At 35.1% G+C, this 19,694-nt stretch overlaps 2 protein-coding genes across 2 annotated transcripts in view; both read right to left on the bottom strand.

The window, feature by feature from the left end:
* The window catches only part of IPO11 (importin 11), a 196,246-nt gene that overhangs the window by 47,751 nt on the left and 128,801 nt on the right, over positions 1–19,694 (bottom strand). The window contains exon 27 of the mRNA XM_020879101.2: positions 16,165–16,286. Coding sequence (XP_020734760.1) covers positions 16,165–16,286 — 122 coding nt within the window. The remainder of the gene's footprint in view (positions 1–16,164; positions 16,287–19,694) is intronic.
* LRRC70 (leucine rich repeat containing 70) lies at positions 699–3,579 on the bottom strand. Its single transcript, XM_020879102.2, has 2 exons — positions 3,238–3,579; positions 699–2,747 (listed from the first exon to the last, which is right to left on the bottom strand). The coding sequence occupies exon 2, from the start codon at positions 2,734–2,736 to the stop codon at positions 841–843; it is 1,896 nt and encodes a 631-aa protein (XP_020734761.1). The 5' UTR covers positions 2,737–2,747; positions 3,238–3,579; the 3' UTR covers positions 699–840.

The raw sequence follows: 19,694 nt of genomic DNA, 5'->3' as shown, positions 1-19,694 counted from the left end.
ACAATAGGATTTGCTACTTTTACCATTGCTTAAGATCCTTCCATGGCCCCCTGCTGCCCCGGGGAAAAACATGAAATTACAACATCCTTCATCATCTGATTTTTCTCTCTAGCTGCAGATCTCAATACCATTCACAACTCCAGATGGAGTGAATTTTAGTTCCTGAAAGCAGTATTCTATTTCTTCAACCCTTCTGATACAATGTTATCTCTACCTACTCTACTCAGCTCTCTTCACTAGGCTAATGTCTACCTATTCTTTGCAAGCCAGTTTCAGGGTCCCCCTTCTTATAAAGCCTTCTCTCATCTCCATGTATGTTACAGAAAACAGTACCTCCGAGTGCAGCAGTAACCATACTGCACAGTAACCCTATGTGTCCTCCTCAACATCGCAAGCTACACCAAAAACAGGAACCATGCCCATGTTGTTCACAATTCTAACCCTAGCACCCAGGCAGCAGGATAGAAGAAAATTAAAAGCATGCACTCTGGAAGTTGGGACAGTTTCTTAACTCACTCTGCTTAGGTTTCCCTATCTGTAAAATGAAGATATTATTACCTTTAGGCTTTTTAAGGATTCAGTGTTATATGTAAAATATTTAACATAGTGCTTGGTACACAGAAATGTTAGCTATTATTATTACTTAATATAGTGCCTAGCAAAGATAATATTTACAGAATGAATACAGTATTCACAAATTATTAAAAACCTGTATTTATTAATACTAAGCTCACAGAAATAATTATATACCCAAATAAAGTCTATAATTCTATAAGGATGTTTCAGTTTCATTCATGTCCATGACACTGAGGTTTTCTTACAGCCCATTATTTAATTGAATTATAAGGCAGAATGTTCAAAGAGAATGACCTGTGCCTCACTTTCAGGAACAATTTGTTTATGAAGTTGAATCTGCTCCAAACCAGGGCTTTCTACAGAATTTGGGGAAGTGTTACAAATTGAAGCTGTTACATTATACCTTGCTGACTGATAAAAGCTGTAGTATTCAAGTCTATTTTCCCCTGAGTTTTCTGGCGCCTTTAGTTTTTGTTTAAATTGAACAACTTTGTAGATCAAAAAAACAATTAAAACACAGGCTAAAATAAAAAAAGCTAGCAAAATGTCAAAAGCCTCATTCAGCTTTTCAACTTCTTGGGTACAGATCGGAGACGTTTTCCCTGATACTGAAGCAGCATCAATCGGTAGAGCACTGTTTCTTTCCAAGTTCAAGTTAACAGGAGAAGTATGCTGTATCTGCACAGGTAACATCGCAGTGGTCTGTAACGGATTACCAGAGGTATTCTCTTGAAAAAATCTACTGGCAGGTGAAGTACGAATTCGTTCCCCAAAAGTAACGCTCTCAGTGTTTTCCAAATATTTCCCATTTGTGGTTATTTTATGCCAGGCCATCATTAACGTAGTGGTCTTGTGGTAAATATGAAGAGATTTTATAGCCCAAGTTCTGGATACATTTGCAGAAGATGTAACACAATTTGTAAAGTCAGTCCATTTAACATAATGCAACGCTCTGCCACGCATGGATGGGGGATTCTGACAAAAGATGTTTAGAGTAATGGCTGAAGATGCCAACCAGTCGCGAAGACCCAACAGTTTGCAGCTACATTCCCAAGGATTAGAATTTGCCTGAAGATGAATCAATGAAGACAATGGCTTAAGGACCCTTGGATGTAAGTCTGTAAGATTATTAAATGACAGGTTAAGAATCTTCAAAGATGCTCCCAAGTTTTCAAATGTATTATTATCAATGCTGATTATTCTGTTTCTATCTAACCTAAGGTAAATTAAATTCTTTAACAAGCTAAATGTGTCAGAATTTAACTTTTCTAAATCATTATGACTTAAGATCAAATGTTTAAGGTTACTAATTCCACTAAATCCATCCCTAGTAACATTTTTAATTCTTGAATTTTTCAGGAGGAGATATTCCAAATTGATAAGTGCTTTAAATGCAAAGGGCTGTATTGTTTCAATATGGTTATGAGACAAAGAAAGTCTTTTAAGACTCTTAAGTACTTCAAAAGCATTTGATGGTACTTTCGTTAAATTATTACCTTCTAGATACAAACAATCCAGGTTTCCAAGGTGTTGAAAGCCTGAGTCTGATATTCTCAAAATTTTATTGTTTGACAAATCAAGTATCCGAAGAGCAATCATACCAACAAAGGTACCACTCCCGAGGACAGTGAGTCGATTTCTTTGCAGATTTAAGTACTGAACTGAAACTAAATCATGAAACACTCCTCTTGGAACAAAAGATACTTGATTAGACTGTAGATATAAATTACGAAGATTGACAAGTCCCTCAAATATTCCAGGATCCAAGCGTTTTATAAAATTATTATTCAGATACAGAAAATACAGATGCCTCAAATGAACAAAAGCTTTTGGATATACATACACAATGCTAGAATTATCTAAATGCAATGCTACAAGTGAATGAAGTCCAGTTAATTCACTTTCATTTATATGAGAAATATTATTTCCAGTCAGATACAGAAAAACTGTACTTTCAGGGAAATTCTTAGGAATACTTGAAAGGCCTAAGTTACGGCAGTTAATTTGTCTCCCAGTGCAGAGCTGGCAAACAGACGAACATCCAAGAATCTCTTTATGGAATAATAATACAAGATAACAGGTAACAAGTAGAAACAGTCGTAGGCAAGGCAGAGAAAAACGTACTCCACACATAGCCCTGTTCTTGGTTTCTCTGTTCATATCAAAATTGGCTACAAAAAGAAAAGGTAAAACTTTAAATCACCAAAAAGTTCTTTAACTGAAAGCTTTATAGTACTAGAAATTCTACACCCTATTTTATTTAAGATTAGCCATAATACTAAATATCATAAATCACACAACAATGATAGCATAAAATAATAAGTTTGAAATACATTCTAGAATTATTAGCACCTCTAAGCCATTAACTCACTGTTTAACAAAATGATAATCAAATTTAATGAACTGCAAAATAAAATGTTTGCTACGTTAACCTAAAATATTACGACTATAACAAAATTGACAAATGATGATGCGGAGATAAAGATCTTGCGTATAAATATGCCCTTCATCAACTTTAAGTCTACTACCAATTAAGCAACATAATTTTTGAAAACACAAATTCAGTACAGAACAATTAAACTCTCTTTAAACTATGGATTTTTACAAATCAAATTATTTCTTGTTTCAGTTGAAAGTTCATATTTAAATAAATAATCTTACCGAGAACAGGAAATTCATATTATTAACACTCGGCTGATTCAAGCAAAGGTTTTCTTTCTAAATCTGAAGAACGACATTTCTAGGCTGCGTTTCTTTTGTGGCACTGTTGACCTCCACCCCTCCACCTTTTTTTTTTTTTAAGTCACAATTTGCTCAGGAAACACCACTCTTCACATTAGTTCCTCCACACTCACTGTGTAAAACACAGGTTGCCATGGATACAGGAAACTAAGAGACAGGAAGTCATGTTATCTGTGTTTCAAAAGTTTGCTAAAAGGAAATCTCAGGAACTTATTTTTTCAGAATGCAGTTAATTTGAGTTTTCCCAATGCACAAACCTAAATATTTCATCTTTAAAATAAGTATTTTTAAAATATGTATTATTTAAATATTCAGAATGAACAAACTTCTGTATACATCAACTACAAATAGCTATCAAAAGGAAAAAAGTTGAAATAAGATATAAATAATGTAACTTCTGTGAATTTTTTAAATGTACAGAATATTTATATTTCTATTATTCTGAGTATACAGTAGAGATTTTAATTTTGTTTTATTCCTTAAAGAAAATAGGTAGCAAAACAAGTAATTTAGGATGATGAACATAAAGGCTGTTCCTCTGTGCTCTCCTTTTTTTGGTTAAAAAAAAAAAAACTGGCACATAAAAAGTACTGAGTACCACCAATAAGTACCTTAATACATTAAGCTATATGCCAAAATGATAATTTGCATACCAAATCACTGACAAAGGTAATCTTTGATGAAAGAGACCCTTTAATGCCTTTTCATTATATATACATCTCAATTAGTCTGAATTTTTAATAAAACACATCTGTGCATAATGCAATCCTTTAAAGTAAGGATTTAAAGCACTGACTATACACCATATATATTATGTACTGTTCAGTCATTAATTTTCAAAAAATGTGACTGCTTAGGCTTTCTAATTCTAACTTATTAATATTACCAATACCCTGACAGTGTGATTAAAACATCAGTAGTAATATGTATAATTGTATACTATAACTCCCTTCTGATACTAAAGCAGCTTTTTCACATCAAGACAATTACTTCAGATAATAATATGAATTATTTCCATATTAATATTTTGTATAACCCAGTATTTTTTTTACAATAAAAAGTCAGAAGTGCACTCTAGAGACAATCTTGATCAAAATGATTTACAAACCTCACAACTACCTTTTCTGGCTTCTATTGTTATTACTATTTTATAGTTACAGAAATTAGAAAACAGCAACCAAAAACCTAAATGACAGGGAAATGACATGAATCAGAGGTAAAGATGAAACAAGAGCTAGGTTTCTCAAGTTCATTTTTTTCATATTCTGAATAACATATAGGATTTTTTTCAATTATGTCACGTAACTGAAAGAATTACAATGGGGTTTAGGACATACTACCATAAGACACAGCACCCTGGCATACTGATACTTTAAGCTGAAGGAAACTGATCATACAGCATAAGCAGGAAGTTCTCCCTTTCTGATCTCCCCAGCCACATACTCCTTGCCCTTGTCCCCTGAAACAAGTCATTAAATCCTAGAGTGAGAAATGCCCTCCCTATAATGGGAGGAAGGGAGCACCCTTACCTCCAAAGATAAGAGGACTCAGAAGAACCCAAACAAATAGGACTTGCAAATTTCCCCCTGGTTTATTATGCATACTCATCTCATTCCCTTCACCCTAGATATCTTCCCAAGACTGTACCAAAGCTGGTGTAAAAATACACAGGTTTAATGGTTTCTGTGGGTCTTCATTTCCTCAAGAAGACTCTCATGATATGTAAAAGTGAAAGTGTTAGTCGCTCAGTCATGTCCAATTCTTTGCAACCCCATGGACTGTAGCCCACCAGGCTCCTCTGTCCATGAGGATTCTCTAGGCATGAATGCTGGATGGGTTGCCATTCCCTTCTCCAGGGGATCTTCCCAACTCAGGGATCAAAACTAGGTCTCCTGCTTCTTCTACATTGCAGGCAGATTTCTTTCCAGTCTGAGCAACCAGGGAAGACCAGCTCTGTCCCAGAATGTTCCTCATTTGGGGTTTGTCTGATATTTCCTCATGGTTAGATCCAGGTTAATCTTCCCTGGTTAGAATATTACATAAGTGATACACTCTTGAAATATCACATCTAGCAGTACATAGTGTCCACCTGCTTCTCATTCATGATGTTAATTCTGAAGGTTGCTAAGAGTCAGACATGACTTAGCAACTGAACAACCACCACCCACTTTCCTAGTGGTCCAGTGGTGGAGACTCTGTGCTTCCATTGCAGGAGATGTGGGTGCGATCCCTGGTAAAGGAACTAAGATCCTGCATGCCACATGGTGTGCCCCACCCAAAACTGAAAAACCATTCAGTCCATCAGTGTTTTGTTTTTTCAAGTGTCATTTAAAAGTCACAAGTATTCAGGAACTTCCCTAAGCAGTTAAGACAGGAGATAGAAGACATAAGTAGTTGTTTTTCTAAGAAGCCAGGTTGAACTGAACAATAATGTGTAAACTGAATGCACAGCATGGTGCCCTAACACATGAAAGAAACTTCAAAAATATTGCTGAATGTCTGTTGTTATCAGTATCACAGGCTTGACATGAGATAGGAAGGTAGGGGCACTTTAGTTCTGCTATATGTTTCAAGGGTACAATGAATTTGTATGAAACCAAAATGGACTATTTCCATTCAAATTTTAAGGTGGAAGGATAGAAACACTTCAAAATATCTCCAAAGGTGCCAAACTACTGGGTGGGGAGAGACATTGGGTTTTCAAAGGACTGGTCAGAAGAACAAGCTGACATTCAGCTTTGAAAATTTTTACAAATGATAATAAATTTTTTTAGTCGTCAAGCCCAGGTATTAATAACCTCCCTCTTTTTTCCACAAAACTACTCAGTGAACATGCAATTATGGCACCAAACTGTTCATCTCCCTAAACCATCTTGTCTACACCTCCCAGCTTCTGTTACTGAAAGATACACGTGCACAGTCTAATCAAAAAATAAAACATGAAAAGCTGTATCACAGAGGGGTTGTTCCTCATAGACTGAAATGATCTGAACCAATCTGATGTAACCTAATATTTTCCTCTTTCTGTCACTGTATTTTTGCTCATTCTTATCTCCATAGACAAGTGTGCCCCTAATACCTCAAACTCTTGCCAGAATATCCACATCAAGATCCAGCATCTTCATACACAGGTCAGATGCCAAGCACAAAGCTTCCGCTGCCACAAAGTACACAAAATTTACCTTTCAAACTCTGCTGGCGTGTGGTGTTAACACTTACCTTGTGCTTTTCAAATATCCTGGTATCAGCTACCATCCCTTCAAGTTTACCACTCTTTTACATACTCCCCAAACTAGAACTGTCATCTTCCCTCATAGCTCAGTTGGTAAAGAATCTGCATGAAAAGCAGGAGACCCAGGTTGGATTCCTGGGTTGGGAAGATCCTCTGCAAAAGGAAATGGCAACCCATTCCAGTATTCTCGCCTGGAGAATCCCATGGACAGAGGAGCCTGGCAGGCTAGAGTCCATGGGGTCACAAAGAGTCTGACATGACATAGCGACTAACCCACCACTTAATTAGAACTATGAATTTCTCAATGGTAATGTCTATGCCTAAAAGCCCTGTGTAGTCACATAATACTTAGTAAATACAGTTTTTATATACATATTTTCAATATATATTTTAATGCATATAACATATATTTCAATGTTATTTTAATAACATAATTCAAGCCAAATTCACCAACTGCATATTTTTTTAAAAGCTGATATAACTGTGATTACAATAACATGAATACCTCTGCTGTTTCCCAAACTCATATAATCACTGCAATTATCTGCATAAAACTCACTATTGGACTACTCCCAAGACCTAACCAAACAAATATATTAACACAGGGGGAAAATGCCATAGCAGTAGGTAACATATTTCTGTGATTCTCTTAAGACCCTGCAGCATTGCACTATATTTTAATCACAGGGAAATTTAGACAAGTTATTTCAAATTAAAACAAACTAGGATGATTACAACAATCATAAAGGTAAAAAAAAAAAAAAAATGTCTGTTAAGGAGTAAAATTCCCAAAGACACTAGTAATTACTGTAATTTCCTGCTCTCCATTTCTTCCCCTGTAGTTCTTGAGACAATCAAAAGCAACTGCAAAAGAACTATATTGACATTAAAATCGCTCTGATAAGTATAAAGTAAAAGCAAACAAACAGTTTTAAAAGTAGGCATTCTGTTCAAAACAAGGACCAAAATCTGTTGGTCCTAATCTATGTGACTATCAACCACATGAGATTTCCTTTTCTGTCTGGGCACAGCAAACTTTTCAGCTTTCTCTTCCTCTCTGCCCATGGAAATGGAGCAGACGAAAAGGCTGCATTTTTTGGACCTAAAGTGTTTGGGATCCAGAATTCACAAAGCCGGCTTTTTGTAGTACAGTATTACCAAATTTCCTTTGATTTCTCTAAATTATCAACGTGCAACATTCCTTATAAATAACACTCTTATTAGATGAAAACATCAAACAAAACCACCACTGGAGAAAAACAACTCAGTGTCTATGCATTGACTGACTTTAAATTCGGCTGGAATAACAGAAAGACTGGCAACATACCGGAAATTTAACTCCCACAGAACAACAGATTACTTACTACTTATATTTCAGGGCCTCTATAAAAAATGGCAATACTATGCAGCAGCACCAATCTGATAATGAAAAAATGATACTAATTGAAGAACAAGCTGCTTTTGGCAGAATATATCAGTTTTTCTAAACATAAAACATATGGGTTTCTTTTTTTCCATACAGAATGAAATCTAGTAACTGTAGCAATAACAGCAAGTAATATCTATTGAGTCCTTTATATCTAACATATAGAAGCAAGTAACATTATACAAAAAAACCTCATAACAACCAATGAGTTTTGAATTATCTCACTTAACCTTTACCAAAGGATGTCTACAAAAGAGATACTATTAACCTCATTCTAAAAATAAAGAAACAAATGTAAAGAATTTAAATAGCTTGACCAGAATCACAATTAAAAGGTAACAGAAACTTGGGAGTAAGATTCTCAAAACACTAAGGTATATATTTAATGATGATTTTCAGGAACCCCCAAATTAGCACATAGTAATCATAGCCTTGACTAGACGGACCTTTGTTGGCAAAGTAATGTCTTTGCTTTTTAATATGCTATTTAGGTTGGTCATAACTTTCCTTCCAAGGAGTAAGCGTCTTTTAATTTCATGGCTGCAATCACCATCTGCAGTGATTTTGGAGCCCAAAAAAATAAAGTCTGACACTGTTTCCACTGTTTCCCCATCTATTTCCCATGAAGTGATGGGATCAGATGCCATGATCTTAGTTTTCTGAATGTTGAGCTTTAAGCCAATTTTTTCACTCTCTTCTTTCACTTTCATCAAGAGGTTTTTTAGTTCCTCCTCATTTTCTGCCATAAGGGTGGTGTCATCTGCATATCTGAGATTACTGATATTTCTCCTGGCAATCTTGATTCCAGCTTGTGCTTCATCTAGCCCAGCGTTTCTCATGATGTACTCTGCATATGAGTTAAATAAGCAGGGTGACAATATACGGCCTTGACGTACTCATTTTCCTATTTGGAACCAGTCTGTTGTTCCATGTCCAGTTCCAACTGTTGCTTCCTGACCGTCCAGTCAAGGCTCTGGTTTTTCCAGCAGTCATGTATGGATGTGAGAGTTGGACTGCGAAGAAAGCTGAGCGCTGAAGAATTGATGCTTTTGAACTGTGGTGTTGGAGAAGATTCATGAGAGTCCCTTGGACTGCAAGGAGATCCAACCAGTCCATCCTAAAGCAGATCAGTCCTGGGTGTTGATTGGAAGGACTGATGCTGAAGCTGAAACTCCAATATTTTGGCCACCTCATTGGAAAAGACCCTAATGCTGGGAGGGACTGGGGTCAGGAGGAGAAGGGGACGACAGAGCATGAGATGGCTGGATGGCATCACCGACTCGATGGACATGTGTTTGAGTAAACTCCAGGTGTTGGTGATGGACAGGGAGGCCTGCCGTGCCGCGATTCACGAGGTCGCAAAGAGTCGGACACGACTGAGCGACTAAACTGAACTGAACCAATCAATTGTCAAAAGATGTGTCAAGCAAGCTGCCCAAAGGTAAGTAATGGTATAGCAGAACTATTTTAAAAAGGTTCCTACTACAATTAGATACCACTTCATATCAACCAGTATGGCTATAATCAAAAAGAAAGAATAATATGTGCTGCTAAGGGTATGCAAAAACTAGAATCCTTATACAATGCTGGTGGGAATATAAAATGATATAGCTAACTTGAAAACAGCCTGATAGCTCCTTAAAAAGTTAAACAGACTTGCTATACAACCCAGGAATACCCAAGAGAAATGATAAGTACCTACACAAAAACGTGTATGCAAATAGTAGCGCCATCATTCACAATAGCCAAAAGGTAGAAACAGCTGACATGCCCATCATTTGATGACTGGAGGAACGTGGTATATTCATACAGAAGACTATTATTTAGCAACAAAACGAAAATAGTGATACCTGTCACAACGTGTAAACTTTGAACATATGCTAATTTAAAGAAGTCAGTCACAAAAGACCACATACTGATTCCATTTGTAGGAAATGTCCAGAATAGGCAAACCTCTATAGAGACAGAAAGTAGATTAGTGGTTGGCTGGGGAAAGGAATGAATGGTAAGGACTGCTGCAGAGTGCATGGCTCCTGAAACTTTTGCAACTTGTTTTAAGCCACTGGATATGTCTCAGTGTCTCCTAGTTTATAGTCTGTGGGAACTTGACTAGAATTTGTATCCTACTACTGTGTGAAAATTGTATAAATTTAATTATGTTGAATTGGTTCATGGTGATTTTCAGGTCTACTATATCCCTGCACTTCTCTGCATATTCATTCTATTAATTTTTGAGAGTCTGATATTGAAATTCCAACTAAAAATTTTAATTTATCAAAAAAAATTATATAATGGAACTATCTGTAACTGCGTTCTGTATTTTCCAAGTCTCCTGTAAATGTGTTATCATATTTTCATAATTTAAAAAATAGAGAGAAAAATACTAAAGAAAAAGAGTACATGGTTCCTTTGGAAATGACAAAATGCTCTAAAATTGATTGTGGTGATGGATGCACAACTCCATGGATATACTAAAAACTACTGAATTGTACACTTTAAATGAGTGAACTGAATTATATCCTAATAAGCTGTTACCACACACACACACACGATTGTGAAAGATGTAAAAAAAAAAAGATTGAGAACTAATTTTTACTGTAGAAAACCCGCTAAACTATTAGGTTAAGAATTTACTGATAAAAGAAAATACTATAAAATGCTAAATAAGAATGCATGACCTAGAAGTTAAAATGCATCCTATTTTAAAGGAAGAAAATAAAATTTTGTCACATTAAATACCCACTTAGGAATGGCCAGTTTAAACCAAACACAGTTCTGGTAAAACAACACATCCAAAATTTAAAAAATTTTAAACTGCCATTTATTTAACTATATTTAAACATTACTTTGTCAACAAAGGCCCGTCTAGTCAAGGCTACGGTTTTTCCAGTAGTTATGTATGGATGTGAGAGTTGGACTATAAAGAAAGCTGAGCGCCAAAGAATTGATACTTTTTGAACTGTGATGTTGGAAAAGACTCTTGAAAGTCCCTTGGACTGCAAGGAGATCCAACCAGTCCATCCTAAAGGAAATCAGTCCTGGGTATTCATTGGAAGGACTGATGTTGAAGCTGAAACTCCAATATTTTGGCCACCTGATGCGAAGAGCTGACTCATTTGAAAAGACCCTGATGTTGGAAAGGATTGAAGAAAGGAGGAGAAGGGGATCACAGAGGATAAGATGGTTAGGTGGCATCACCAACACAATGGACATGAGTTTGGGTAAACTCCAGGAGCTGGTGATGGACAGGGAGGCCTGGCGTGCTGCAGTTCATGGGGTCGCAAAGAGTCGGACACGTCGACTGAGCGACTGAAGTGAACTAAAACTATACCAAAGTATTACTCTTTGGAACCTGTCATCTTGATTCTACTACCTTGTTTTAAAAGTTGTAAACTAGTTTAGAAAATTATATTAGAAACTTTGTACAGAATAATACATTTCCAAATACTGATATTTTATTTATACTATTCTTGAGATAAAAGAGAACTATGGAGAGATACTAAGTGACCAATCCAAGCATGTCTAGTAAATCTGATACCCAGAGGACTTTATTATAAGGCAACTTCTCCTGGAAAGGAAGCCATCATACCTAAAAACCCTGTTGCTTTGTCAGTCTTTTTTTGAATTATTCAACTAGCTTAAGAAAACCATTTCCCATGGGTGACTTTCTTAAATCTTAAAAAAAAAAAAAAAAACTAAATTCTTAAAACATTTCATCTCAGAGAACACTTACACACATCTGAAATTCTTAGAACTACATTATAAAAATAAGTCTATGAAGTTAGAGAATGAATTGCTATTTCAGAGAATAGAGCCAAAGGAAAGTTTGATTACTCTCATTTTCATCATGAAAAAAGGTTTTATTTAGTCTATGTCTTTGGACAAAAACTTTGGAAAACTTTAGAAGAGCTGTATGTAAATAATGTTATTTTCATATAAAAATTAGCAGAAGAATATATTACTGCCTTTGTGCATAAATAATATAGACTTTAAGAAATAGAAAAATTCAAACTTGGAATCACTCCAGTTATAAAACAAAAAGGACACAAGATAATTGTACCACACAACTAACAAAAAAAAAGACTGTACTATATTCAGAAGGTGACCAAGAAGATATACTAAAAATACCTAAAAGATATACTAAAAGACAAAGGCAAAGGCAAAATTATATATTTTTAAGTTAGTAACAATGCAGAAAGAATACTACAAAAGGTCATTAAGCTGAAGGTGATATACCTTTGACACATGTGGTTAACATTTTTAATGAATTAATGAACAATTTTATAAATACTCAATATACTGAAAATGTCCTGAATTTAAGATTACAGGTACACAAAAAGACTTAAGCTTTTAGAACTTATACTGCAGGAAATGGATGAATGGTTGAGAGAGAGGAAGCAAGGGATAAAACAAAAACAACTAACTTCATTTATCTAGACTGTGTAACCTTAATATGTAAACTCATTTAATCTTTATAATACTCTAATCAGGAAGATACTATTAATATCCTCATTTCAAAACACAGGAAGTTATTTGGCCATGGTCATTAGTGATCAGTGGCACTAGAATCTGAGTGTGGTCCTAAAGCCTACAGTCTTTGCCAGAGATCTGAATCAGGTGGTGGATCATGGTAAAAGATAGCTTAAATAGCTTCCCAAATAGTCATTCTTCAAATCAGTGGTTCTACCGGCATCTAGTGGGTAAAGGCCACAGATGCTGCTAAAAAGCCTAAAACGCACAGCACAGCCCCAGTATCAAACAATCATCTGGGCCCAAACAGTCAAAAGTACTGTGGTTGAGAAATCCTGCTTTAGAAAAGTGTTATTTCTTGCATGTGGAAATCCGTTATAATAAAGAAGAAAATAACATTTGCCAATGTAGCCTGATTCAAAATATCATCATCAACACATTATTCGCTACATCTGCTTATTTCAGGCAAAGGAAATGTTACACTGCAAAGCCTAAAAGAAACACAGGAAGAAGAAATTACTATTATATGGGAGATTAACCAGAAAATATCACAGGGGACATGAAAGAGGGAAAATTTTCCTCAAATTCCATCAACTATGTAGTTTTAAGTACTGGGCTGAAAATTTTTCTATACAGAAAAACTCAAAGGAACTTTTTGGTCAACCCAATAGAAGAAAGGTTATAACGGGAAATGATAAAACTGCTGACACTGTCAACATTCCCTTCCACTAAAGCACTTGAACCTAAATTTTCCAAAGCTATGTCATGGGCCAATGATAATGTGGCAAATTTTTAGAGCAATTAAGTTGTTTTGTTTGTTTTTCAAATGGACACATTTCCTGTATCTATCAACGCTTCTTTACTCACTAATCCATCAAGGACTATAAAGTTAAATGTTTATTCTTTAAAATTCTATTACCACATTATTTTAAGACTTTCTAGGTACCCTTAAAATGATATGAATTTACAACCACTCAGCAGACTTTTCAATACTTCATTTTAAAAACAAAAATAAGATCTGATTTTCCTATTCAGAAAGCTATTTCCTCACAATTTTTAATTTCTTTTTTATATTTTTAAAATTTATTTTTTCTATTGAAGTATAGTTAATTTACAATGTTGTGTTAGTTTCTGGTGTATAACGAAGTGACTATATATTCTTTTTCAGATTCTTTTCCATTATAGATTACTGTGCTGTGTTCAGCCACTAAGTAGTGTCCGACTCTCTGGGACCCCGTGGATTATAGCCTGCCAGGAACCTCTATCCATGGGATTTTCCAGCAAGAATACTGGAGTAGGTTGGCATTTTCTTCTCCAGGGGATCCTCCTGACCCAGGGACTGAACCTGTGCCTCCTGCATTAGCAGGCGGGTTCTTCACCATTGAGCCATCGGGAAGCCTGATATCATGATATTTTTAAATTTAAAAAAATTAATGTTTAAGAGAAATTCAAGCCTTAATAAAATCTTGCCCCTTAATTTATGTACACTGAAATAGGCCCCAGCAGTCTAAGTGTTCTTTAACCTTAAAAGAAGCCTTTTTTAATTTCTTTAGAGAAGTCAACTATTTTCACAACTTACATATCAAAAATATTTCTGAAAATTAAAAAAAATTAAATATTGAAGTCAACCATAGTATCAAAAAGGGTAAAACAAATATGCTTTAGATACAATTAGATATCTTTCTCATCTTTTAACCTATGTCAAGTTTTCTCTTAATCTCAGTACTTTATGTTTGAGAACACTCTAACATGTTCTATCAACCTTAGTTTTTTTTCCATTCATTAATTTACTGAGCAAATGTTTACCAAGTGTTGACTACTGCCAAAGAACAGATTCTTTAACATCTCTACTTTAAGGGCCTGCTAAACCTCTAGTCACTGTTTTTCTACTAAAAAGGGAAAGACCAGTAAGTTAAAATGTTGGTAGCTTCAGTTTGGCTTCCAAAAATAAGACGCCACTCAGTTTCACAGAGAGAAAATAATGTTGCCCTTGTGTACATCCACCTGGGAGCTAAAAAGCAAGCTCCAGCACCAAGCTGCCCAAGGTCAAAATCTGCCCTTTGATATGCCACTTACCAGACCCTAAGCAAGTTATTTAACATTTTTAAGTTATTTCTTTGCTCTATAAAAACTAGAAAATTATGTCTCTAACTCAGGACTGTTTAAAAATTAAATGAGACATAAATGTAAAGTACTTAGCAAAATATAAGGCAAATGGTAATGTAAGCATATAAGGTAGGGGGTCCCTAGAGAAATAGAATGAGGCATGGCTTTCTTGACATAAGAGAAGCCATTTTTGGCCTATGCCATTTTGTAATCTAAGCCTGGTTACAATGCTTAACACTGAGAAGGATTTAATAATAACGATTTTAAGGGAACAAAAGAACAAACTGCTATCAAGCAAGAGAAGTAGCAAACATGACAATAGCAAACATAACAAACCAGCTATAAAAACTCACAGGTCTATTTCATCAGTAAAGAACAGTATGAAGCACTTTCCTGAGCAGTTTTGCAGGATTTAAACTTCCCAGGCATTCAACCTCCTGATCAACTGGAACCTAAGAAATGATGATGTTCACCTTTACTGACCCTTGTGACGTCAATCAACCAAAGCTTGGACTCTGAGGACTACCCATGCCCCTTCACAGTTATGTATGGACTGGTAGCTTAAAGCTTCCCAATGCCGCTGTTCATGGAGACGCCGCATCGGGAAAGGTCCCTGGTACTCTCCTTCCTTGCTGCAAGTACTGAATCCTTCATCTCCCAGTCTTTGACTTGTTGTGTCTTTGGGCTGGACACTCACCAAGAGGTAAACCCAGTTTCTGGGTAACAGCGAGGGCTCAAAAATTATTATCTATTTTTATAATAACATACAATAGCATATGATATTATTATGATGTGAGGACTAAATAATTACTTGTGTTCTTAATCCAAACTGCTATATCAGAAATAATAATAAGTTTTTAAAAAGAATTTCTAAAGCTAACTGCACTTATTTCACTAATTTATCACAAGGATACAGGTGCTGTAAAAATTCTCTAAGACAAAAAAATCTAATATATTTTTCTTCTCATACAACATGAAATCTTAAGGCCTGTTTTTACACTTCTAAAATTAAAAATACCCCAAAAAGAAATATAATGCCAAACAAAAGACAGGGATAAAAGCAAAAAAAAAAATTACTCTTCTTTAAATGCCTGAAATCAAAGCATTTTGTATTTGCTTTTCGGAAATAAGAATTTTAATAAAGTTTGTAAAGTATAATATAATGACTTCATCTATATAAGGAGAAAAAATAACTTGTAAGCTTCTATAGGGATAATCCAAAATTAACAATTATGTAACAAACTATTGAATTACTAGGAGGATAATACACTTTATGAAGTTTTACTGACATTGAAATATTATTTATTTAATATACTTATATAAAACAAGGACTCAAAATTAAATCTAATAAAATCTGGTTATTTTTTAAAATGGGAATTCAGACAAAAATGAAATAAATTGGTAAAATGAACACCAACAAATTAAACTGCAATGCCCACCATTCCCACCTTTTTAGATCCAGGTCAGCACTTCGTTGGTTATCAACTAACAAAATTAGCATACATAGGCATAAAACAGCACTGCCCAGCAATACACAGCAATACCAATAGCCAAAACAGTGCTAGTATTTTGATGCTTTAACAAAACAAATTTTAAGTAAACATTTCCTCACCTATTATCAGATGGCAGAAGAGAAAGCAAAGCCAAAGCTGAAAGTTTTCTTCTTTCAGGCTGGGTAATATTGTCCATGCGATCAACCCACATTTCAATCATATTTCCCAAAAGCTGGTCCATCTGAAAAAAAGATCAGAAGGCATCTCAAAATATTTGAAATGCTCTTTAATTATAAGTACTGTTAAAGGCAAAAATCCCATAAAAAAGGTTAAAGTACAATTCCAACAAACCACAGAATTGGAATACAAGAATGTGGGGCAAGCTGTGAGCTGGGGGAAAAAAATGAGCAAAATCAGAGAAGGAATCTAATTAATCTTGAGAGCCAATTGAGTGCCAAATAGACTTGTTCAACTCATCTAGGCTAAGGGTCCACTTGTTTGGTCAAATGCTAGTCTAGACACTGCCATGAAAATATTTTGCAGATATGATTAACATTTTCAATGAGCTGACATTAAGTAGATTACCCTAGATAATGTGACTATAGTGTCATTCAATCAGATGAAAGCCTTAAGAAAAAACTAAGGTTTCCTATAAATAGAAGAAACCCTGTCTCAAGAATGTAACAGAAAAATCCTGCCCGAGTTTTTATTTTCAGGCTGCCCTACAAAATTAGGAATTGATAGCCCCTGCAGTCAATCATAAGAGCCAATTCTTTTAATATCCATTTCCGCTTCTCATGTGTGCATACCTGTATGTGTGTATATTCTCTCAATCTCTCTCTCTCCATACACACAGAACTGGCTCTGTTTTTCTGAAGAACCCTAACTAAGGCACAGGTAGAATCTATATAATAAAACACGAACAAATATACTCATCATGTAGATTGGAAGTGGGTCTCAGGTTTGCTTATGAACATTTGTACACTATTCCATCTTTTAAAAAGTGCATTTAATACCAAAATTTGTACTTCACAGATTTTAGTAACATAAAATCAACCTTGAGTTCCCATACTTTCCTACTTTTGTGCTTCTACATCTTTTCCAAGAAATGCTTCAATACATTTTTTTCCAACACAGTTTAAATGATAATAAACAGTCAAGTGAACACTTATTAGTTCAAGACAATCATTTATACCTGAGCTCCCCAGTGTGCTGTGTCCTAAGATGCCACAGTGAACTCACAAAGTATTTAAAATTATTCAGAGAAACACAGTGACATCTGTCGATTACTGCAAGAACTACTAGCTCAATATAGTTCCCAGTTTTAACATTACATTCCTTTTGATGACTTCCTATCTTTGCACAGTACTATCAAAAAGTCAAGGTAGAACAGAAGATGACAGTGGAGGTGTCCAACCTGAATCTAAGGTTTAAGAATCTTGGTAGTGCCCAATGGCCATTCATATTCCACTAATCAGTAACTGCGGCTATTTAAGAATGAAATAAAGATGTTATTCTTCATATTTTTGTGTACAATTTTCAATAGATACGAAGTTATAAGGACATGAATACAAATTAAGTTATTTGGATTATGTAATCAAAAGAACAGTTAGATATTTACTCTAGAGGCATTGTGAAAATGTTACTAACACATAAGGACACCATGAAGCAATACAGTCTAGTAACTGATGATTTATACCATGTGTCTTCAATTTCACTTAATTTGGAAACAAATGGCTCAGATGCTTTACAGATTTACTGCAATTAATATCAAGTAAGCAAGATTTTAAAAACAAAGCATAACCAAACAAAAGAAAGTATCAAGTTACTAAAATCTAATATATACAACTAAAGCTAGAGTAACATGTAGTTGAAATGAAGATGTAATCAGCAGAGACAGACATCTCTATGGTCTAATACTATTTATAACTTACATTTGTTTGCTCTATTATAAAAGTAACAACAGGACATAACAAAAACAGAAATAAGACAATTGTAACAAATGCTGATGACTAGTTATAGTGAATCATGAAGCAAAAAAATTCTGCAATATTTCACAGAACTATTAATTTCTAAAATTAAAGTATTTCTTAAGCAGCATAATAAAAAGATGATGAGATTTCTCTACCTTGATAACATATGCAGAAATCTACCCTGGCAGGTCATGCTAAAGATACCACAATTAAATAAATACCCATTATAGAAAGAAAAAATTTTATTTCTGACTGGTTCTATTGCTTTTATAACTTTAAAGAATATGAGTTATGCTTTCTGTAAGAATTAAGTAATTTTATATAATTATATTCCTTGTAGGAACAGAATAAAATGTTTATGCAAATAGCGATCTTTTTTTCTCTCTCCAAATGTTGTCGTCTTAATCTAACCTTCATAGCAGCTGCTATTCAAGCAATAAAATGTCATTTTTACATAAGATTTCATGAAACATCATTCATCTTGTGGAAATAAAAAAGTACCTTCAAACTCTCCAGTATCAGAAAGATATGTGCTATTTCAAGTCAAACACTTAAAACAGATTAAGGGGAAAATAATCTAAGAGGCAGGTCTTGAAGAAAGTCATCTCTTTAAGATGAAAAATTTGTAGAACTGAAGTATGTTATCAAAATGTTTCACTCCTCCCCCCAAATTTACAAAGTTTAAATTAAAGGGTATTGTCAGAAAGAGTAAGATGATAATGTTTCTAGAAAACAAAGAAATACTCAAGGTATAGTTCAGTCTTAGTTTTGTAGAAAGATAAACAGATATTATTCCAATTATTCAGCTACAAACAACTTGCCGAATCTTTTAAAAAAAGTTATTTACCCTAGAAGCATATTGTCACTGTGAAAACAATTTTAGTTTAGCATTGAACATTTGCTCACTACCTCTGAAATTCAACTAAAATGAAAGTAAATAAATATAAAAAGCAAGCAAATAACCCTGCAGGGTCTATAAAAGAGAAGAAACTACAACTGGTAAAGATGGCAACAACTTTTTAAATGATGGCAAGTGGATGAAAGAGTGCTTAGTAAGTAACATCAGTTCAGTGCAGTTCAGTCTCTCAGTCATATCCGACTCTCTGTGACCCCGTGAAATGCAGCACGCCAGGCCTTCCTGTCCATCACCAACTCCCGGAGTTTACTCAAACTCATGTCCATCGAGTTGGTGATGCCATCCAGCCATCGCATCCTCTGTCGTCCCCTTCTCCTCCTGCCCCCAATCCCTCCCAGCATCAGGGTCATTTCCAATGAGCCGACTCTTCGCATCAGGTGGCCAAAGTATTGGAGTTTCAGCTTCAGTATCAGTCCTTCCAATGAACACCCAAGACTTATCTGCTTTAGGATGGACTGGTTGGATCTCCTTGCTGTCCAAGGGACTCTCAAGAGTCTTCTCCAACACCACAGTTCAAAAGCATCAATTCTTCAGCGCTCAGCTTTTTTCACAGGCCAACTCTCATATCCATACATGACCACTGGAAAAACCATAGCCTTGACTAGACGGACCTTTGTTGGCAAAGAAATGTCTCTGCTTTTTAATGTTATCTAGGTTGGTCATAACTTTCCTTCCAAGGAACAAGCATCTTTTAATTTCATGGCTGCAATCACCATCTGCAGTGATTTTGGAGCCCCAAAGAATAAAGTCTGACACTGTT

The sequence above is a fragment of the Odocoileus virginianus genome, chromosome 14, assembly GCF_023699985.2.
Source record: "Odocoileus virginianus isolate 20LAN1187 ecotype Illinois chromosome 14, Ovbor_1.2, whole genome shotgun sequence".
NCBI lineage: Eukaryota > Metazoa > Chordata > Mammalia > Artiodactyla > Cervidae > Odocoileus > Odocoileus virginianus.
Note: the sequence above shows the minus strand (reverse complement) of the source record. Positions and strands in the feature narration are given on the sequence as shown.

What these genes read in the sequence shown, in the direction of transcription:
- LRRC70 (XM_020879102.2), bottom strand. Translation starts at nt 2,736, where the DNA reads ATGAACAGAGAAACCAAGAACAGGGCTATGTGTGGAGTACGTTTTTCT.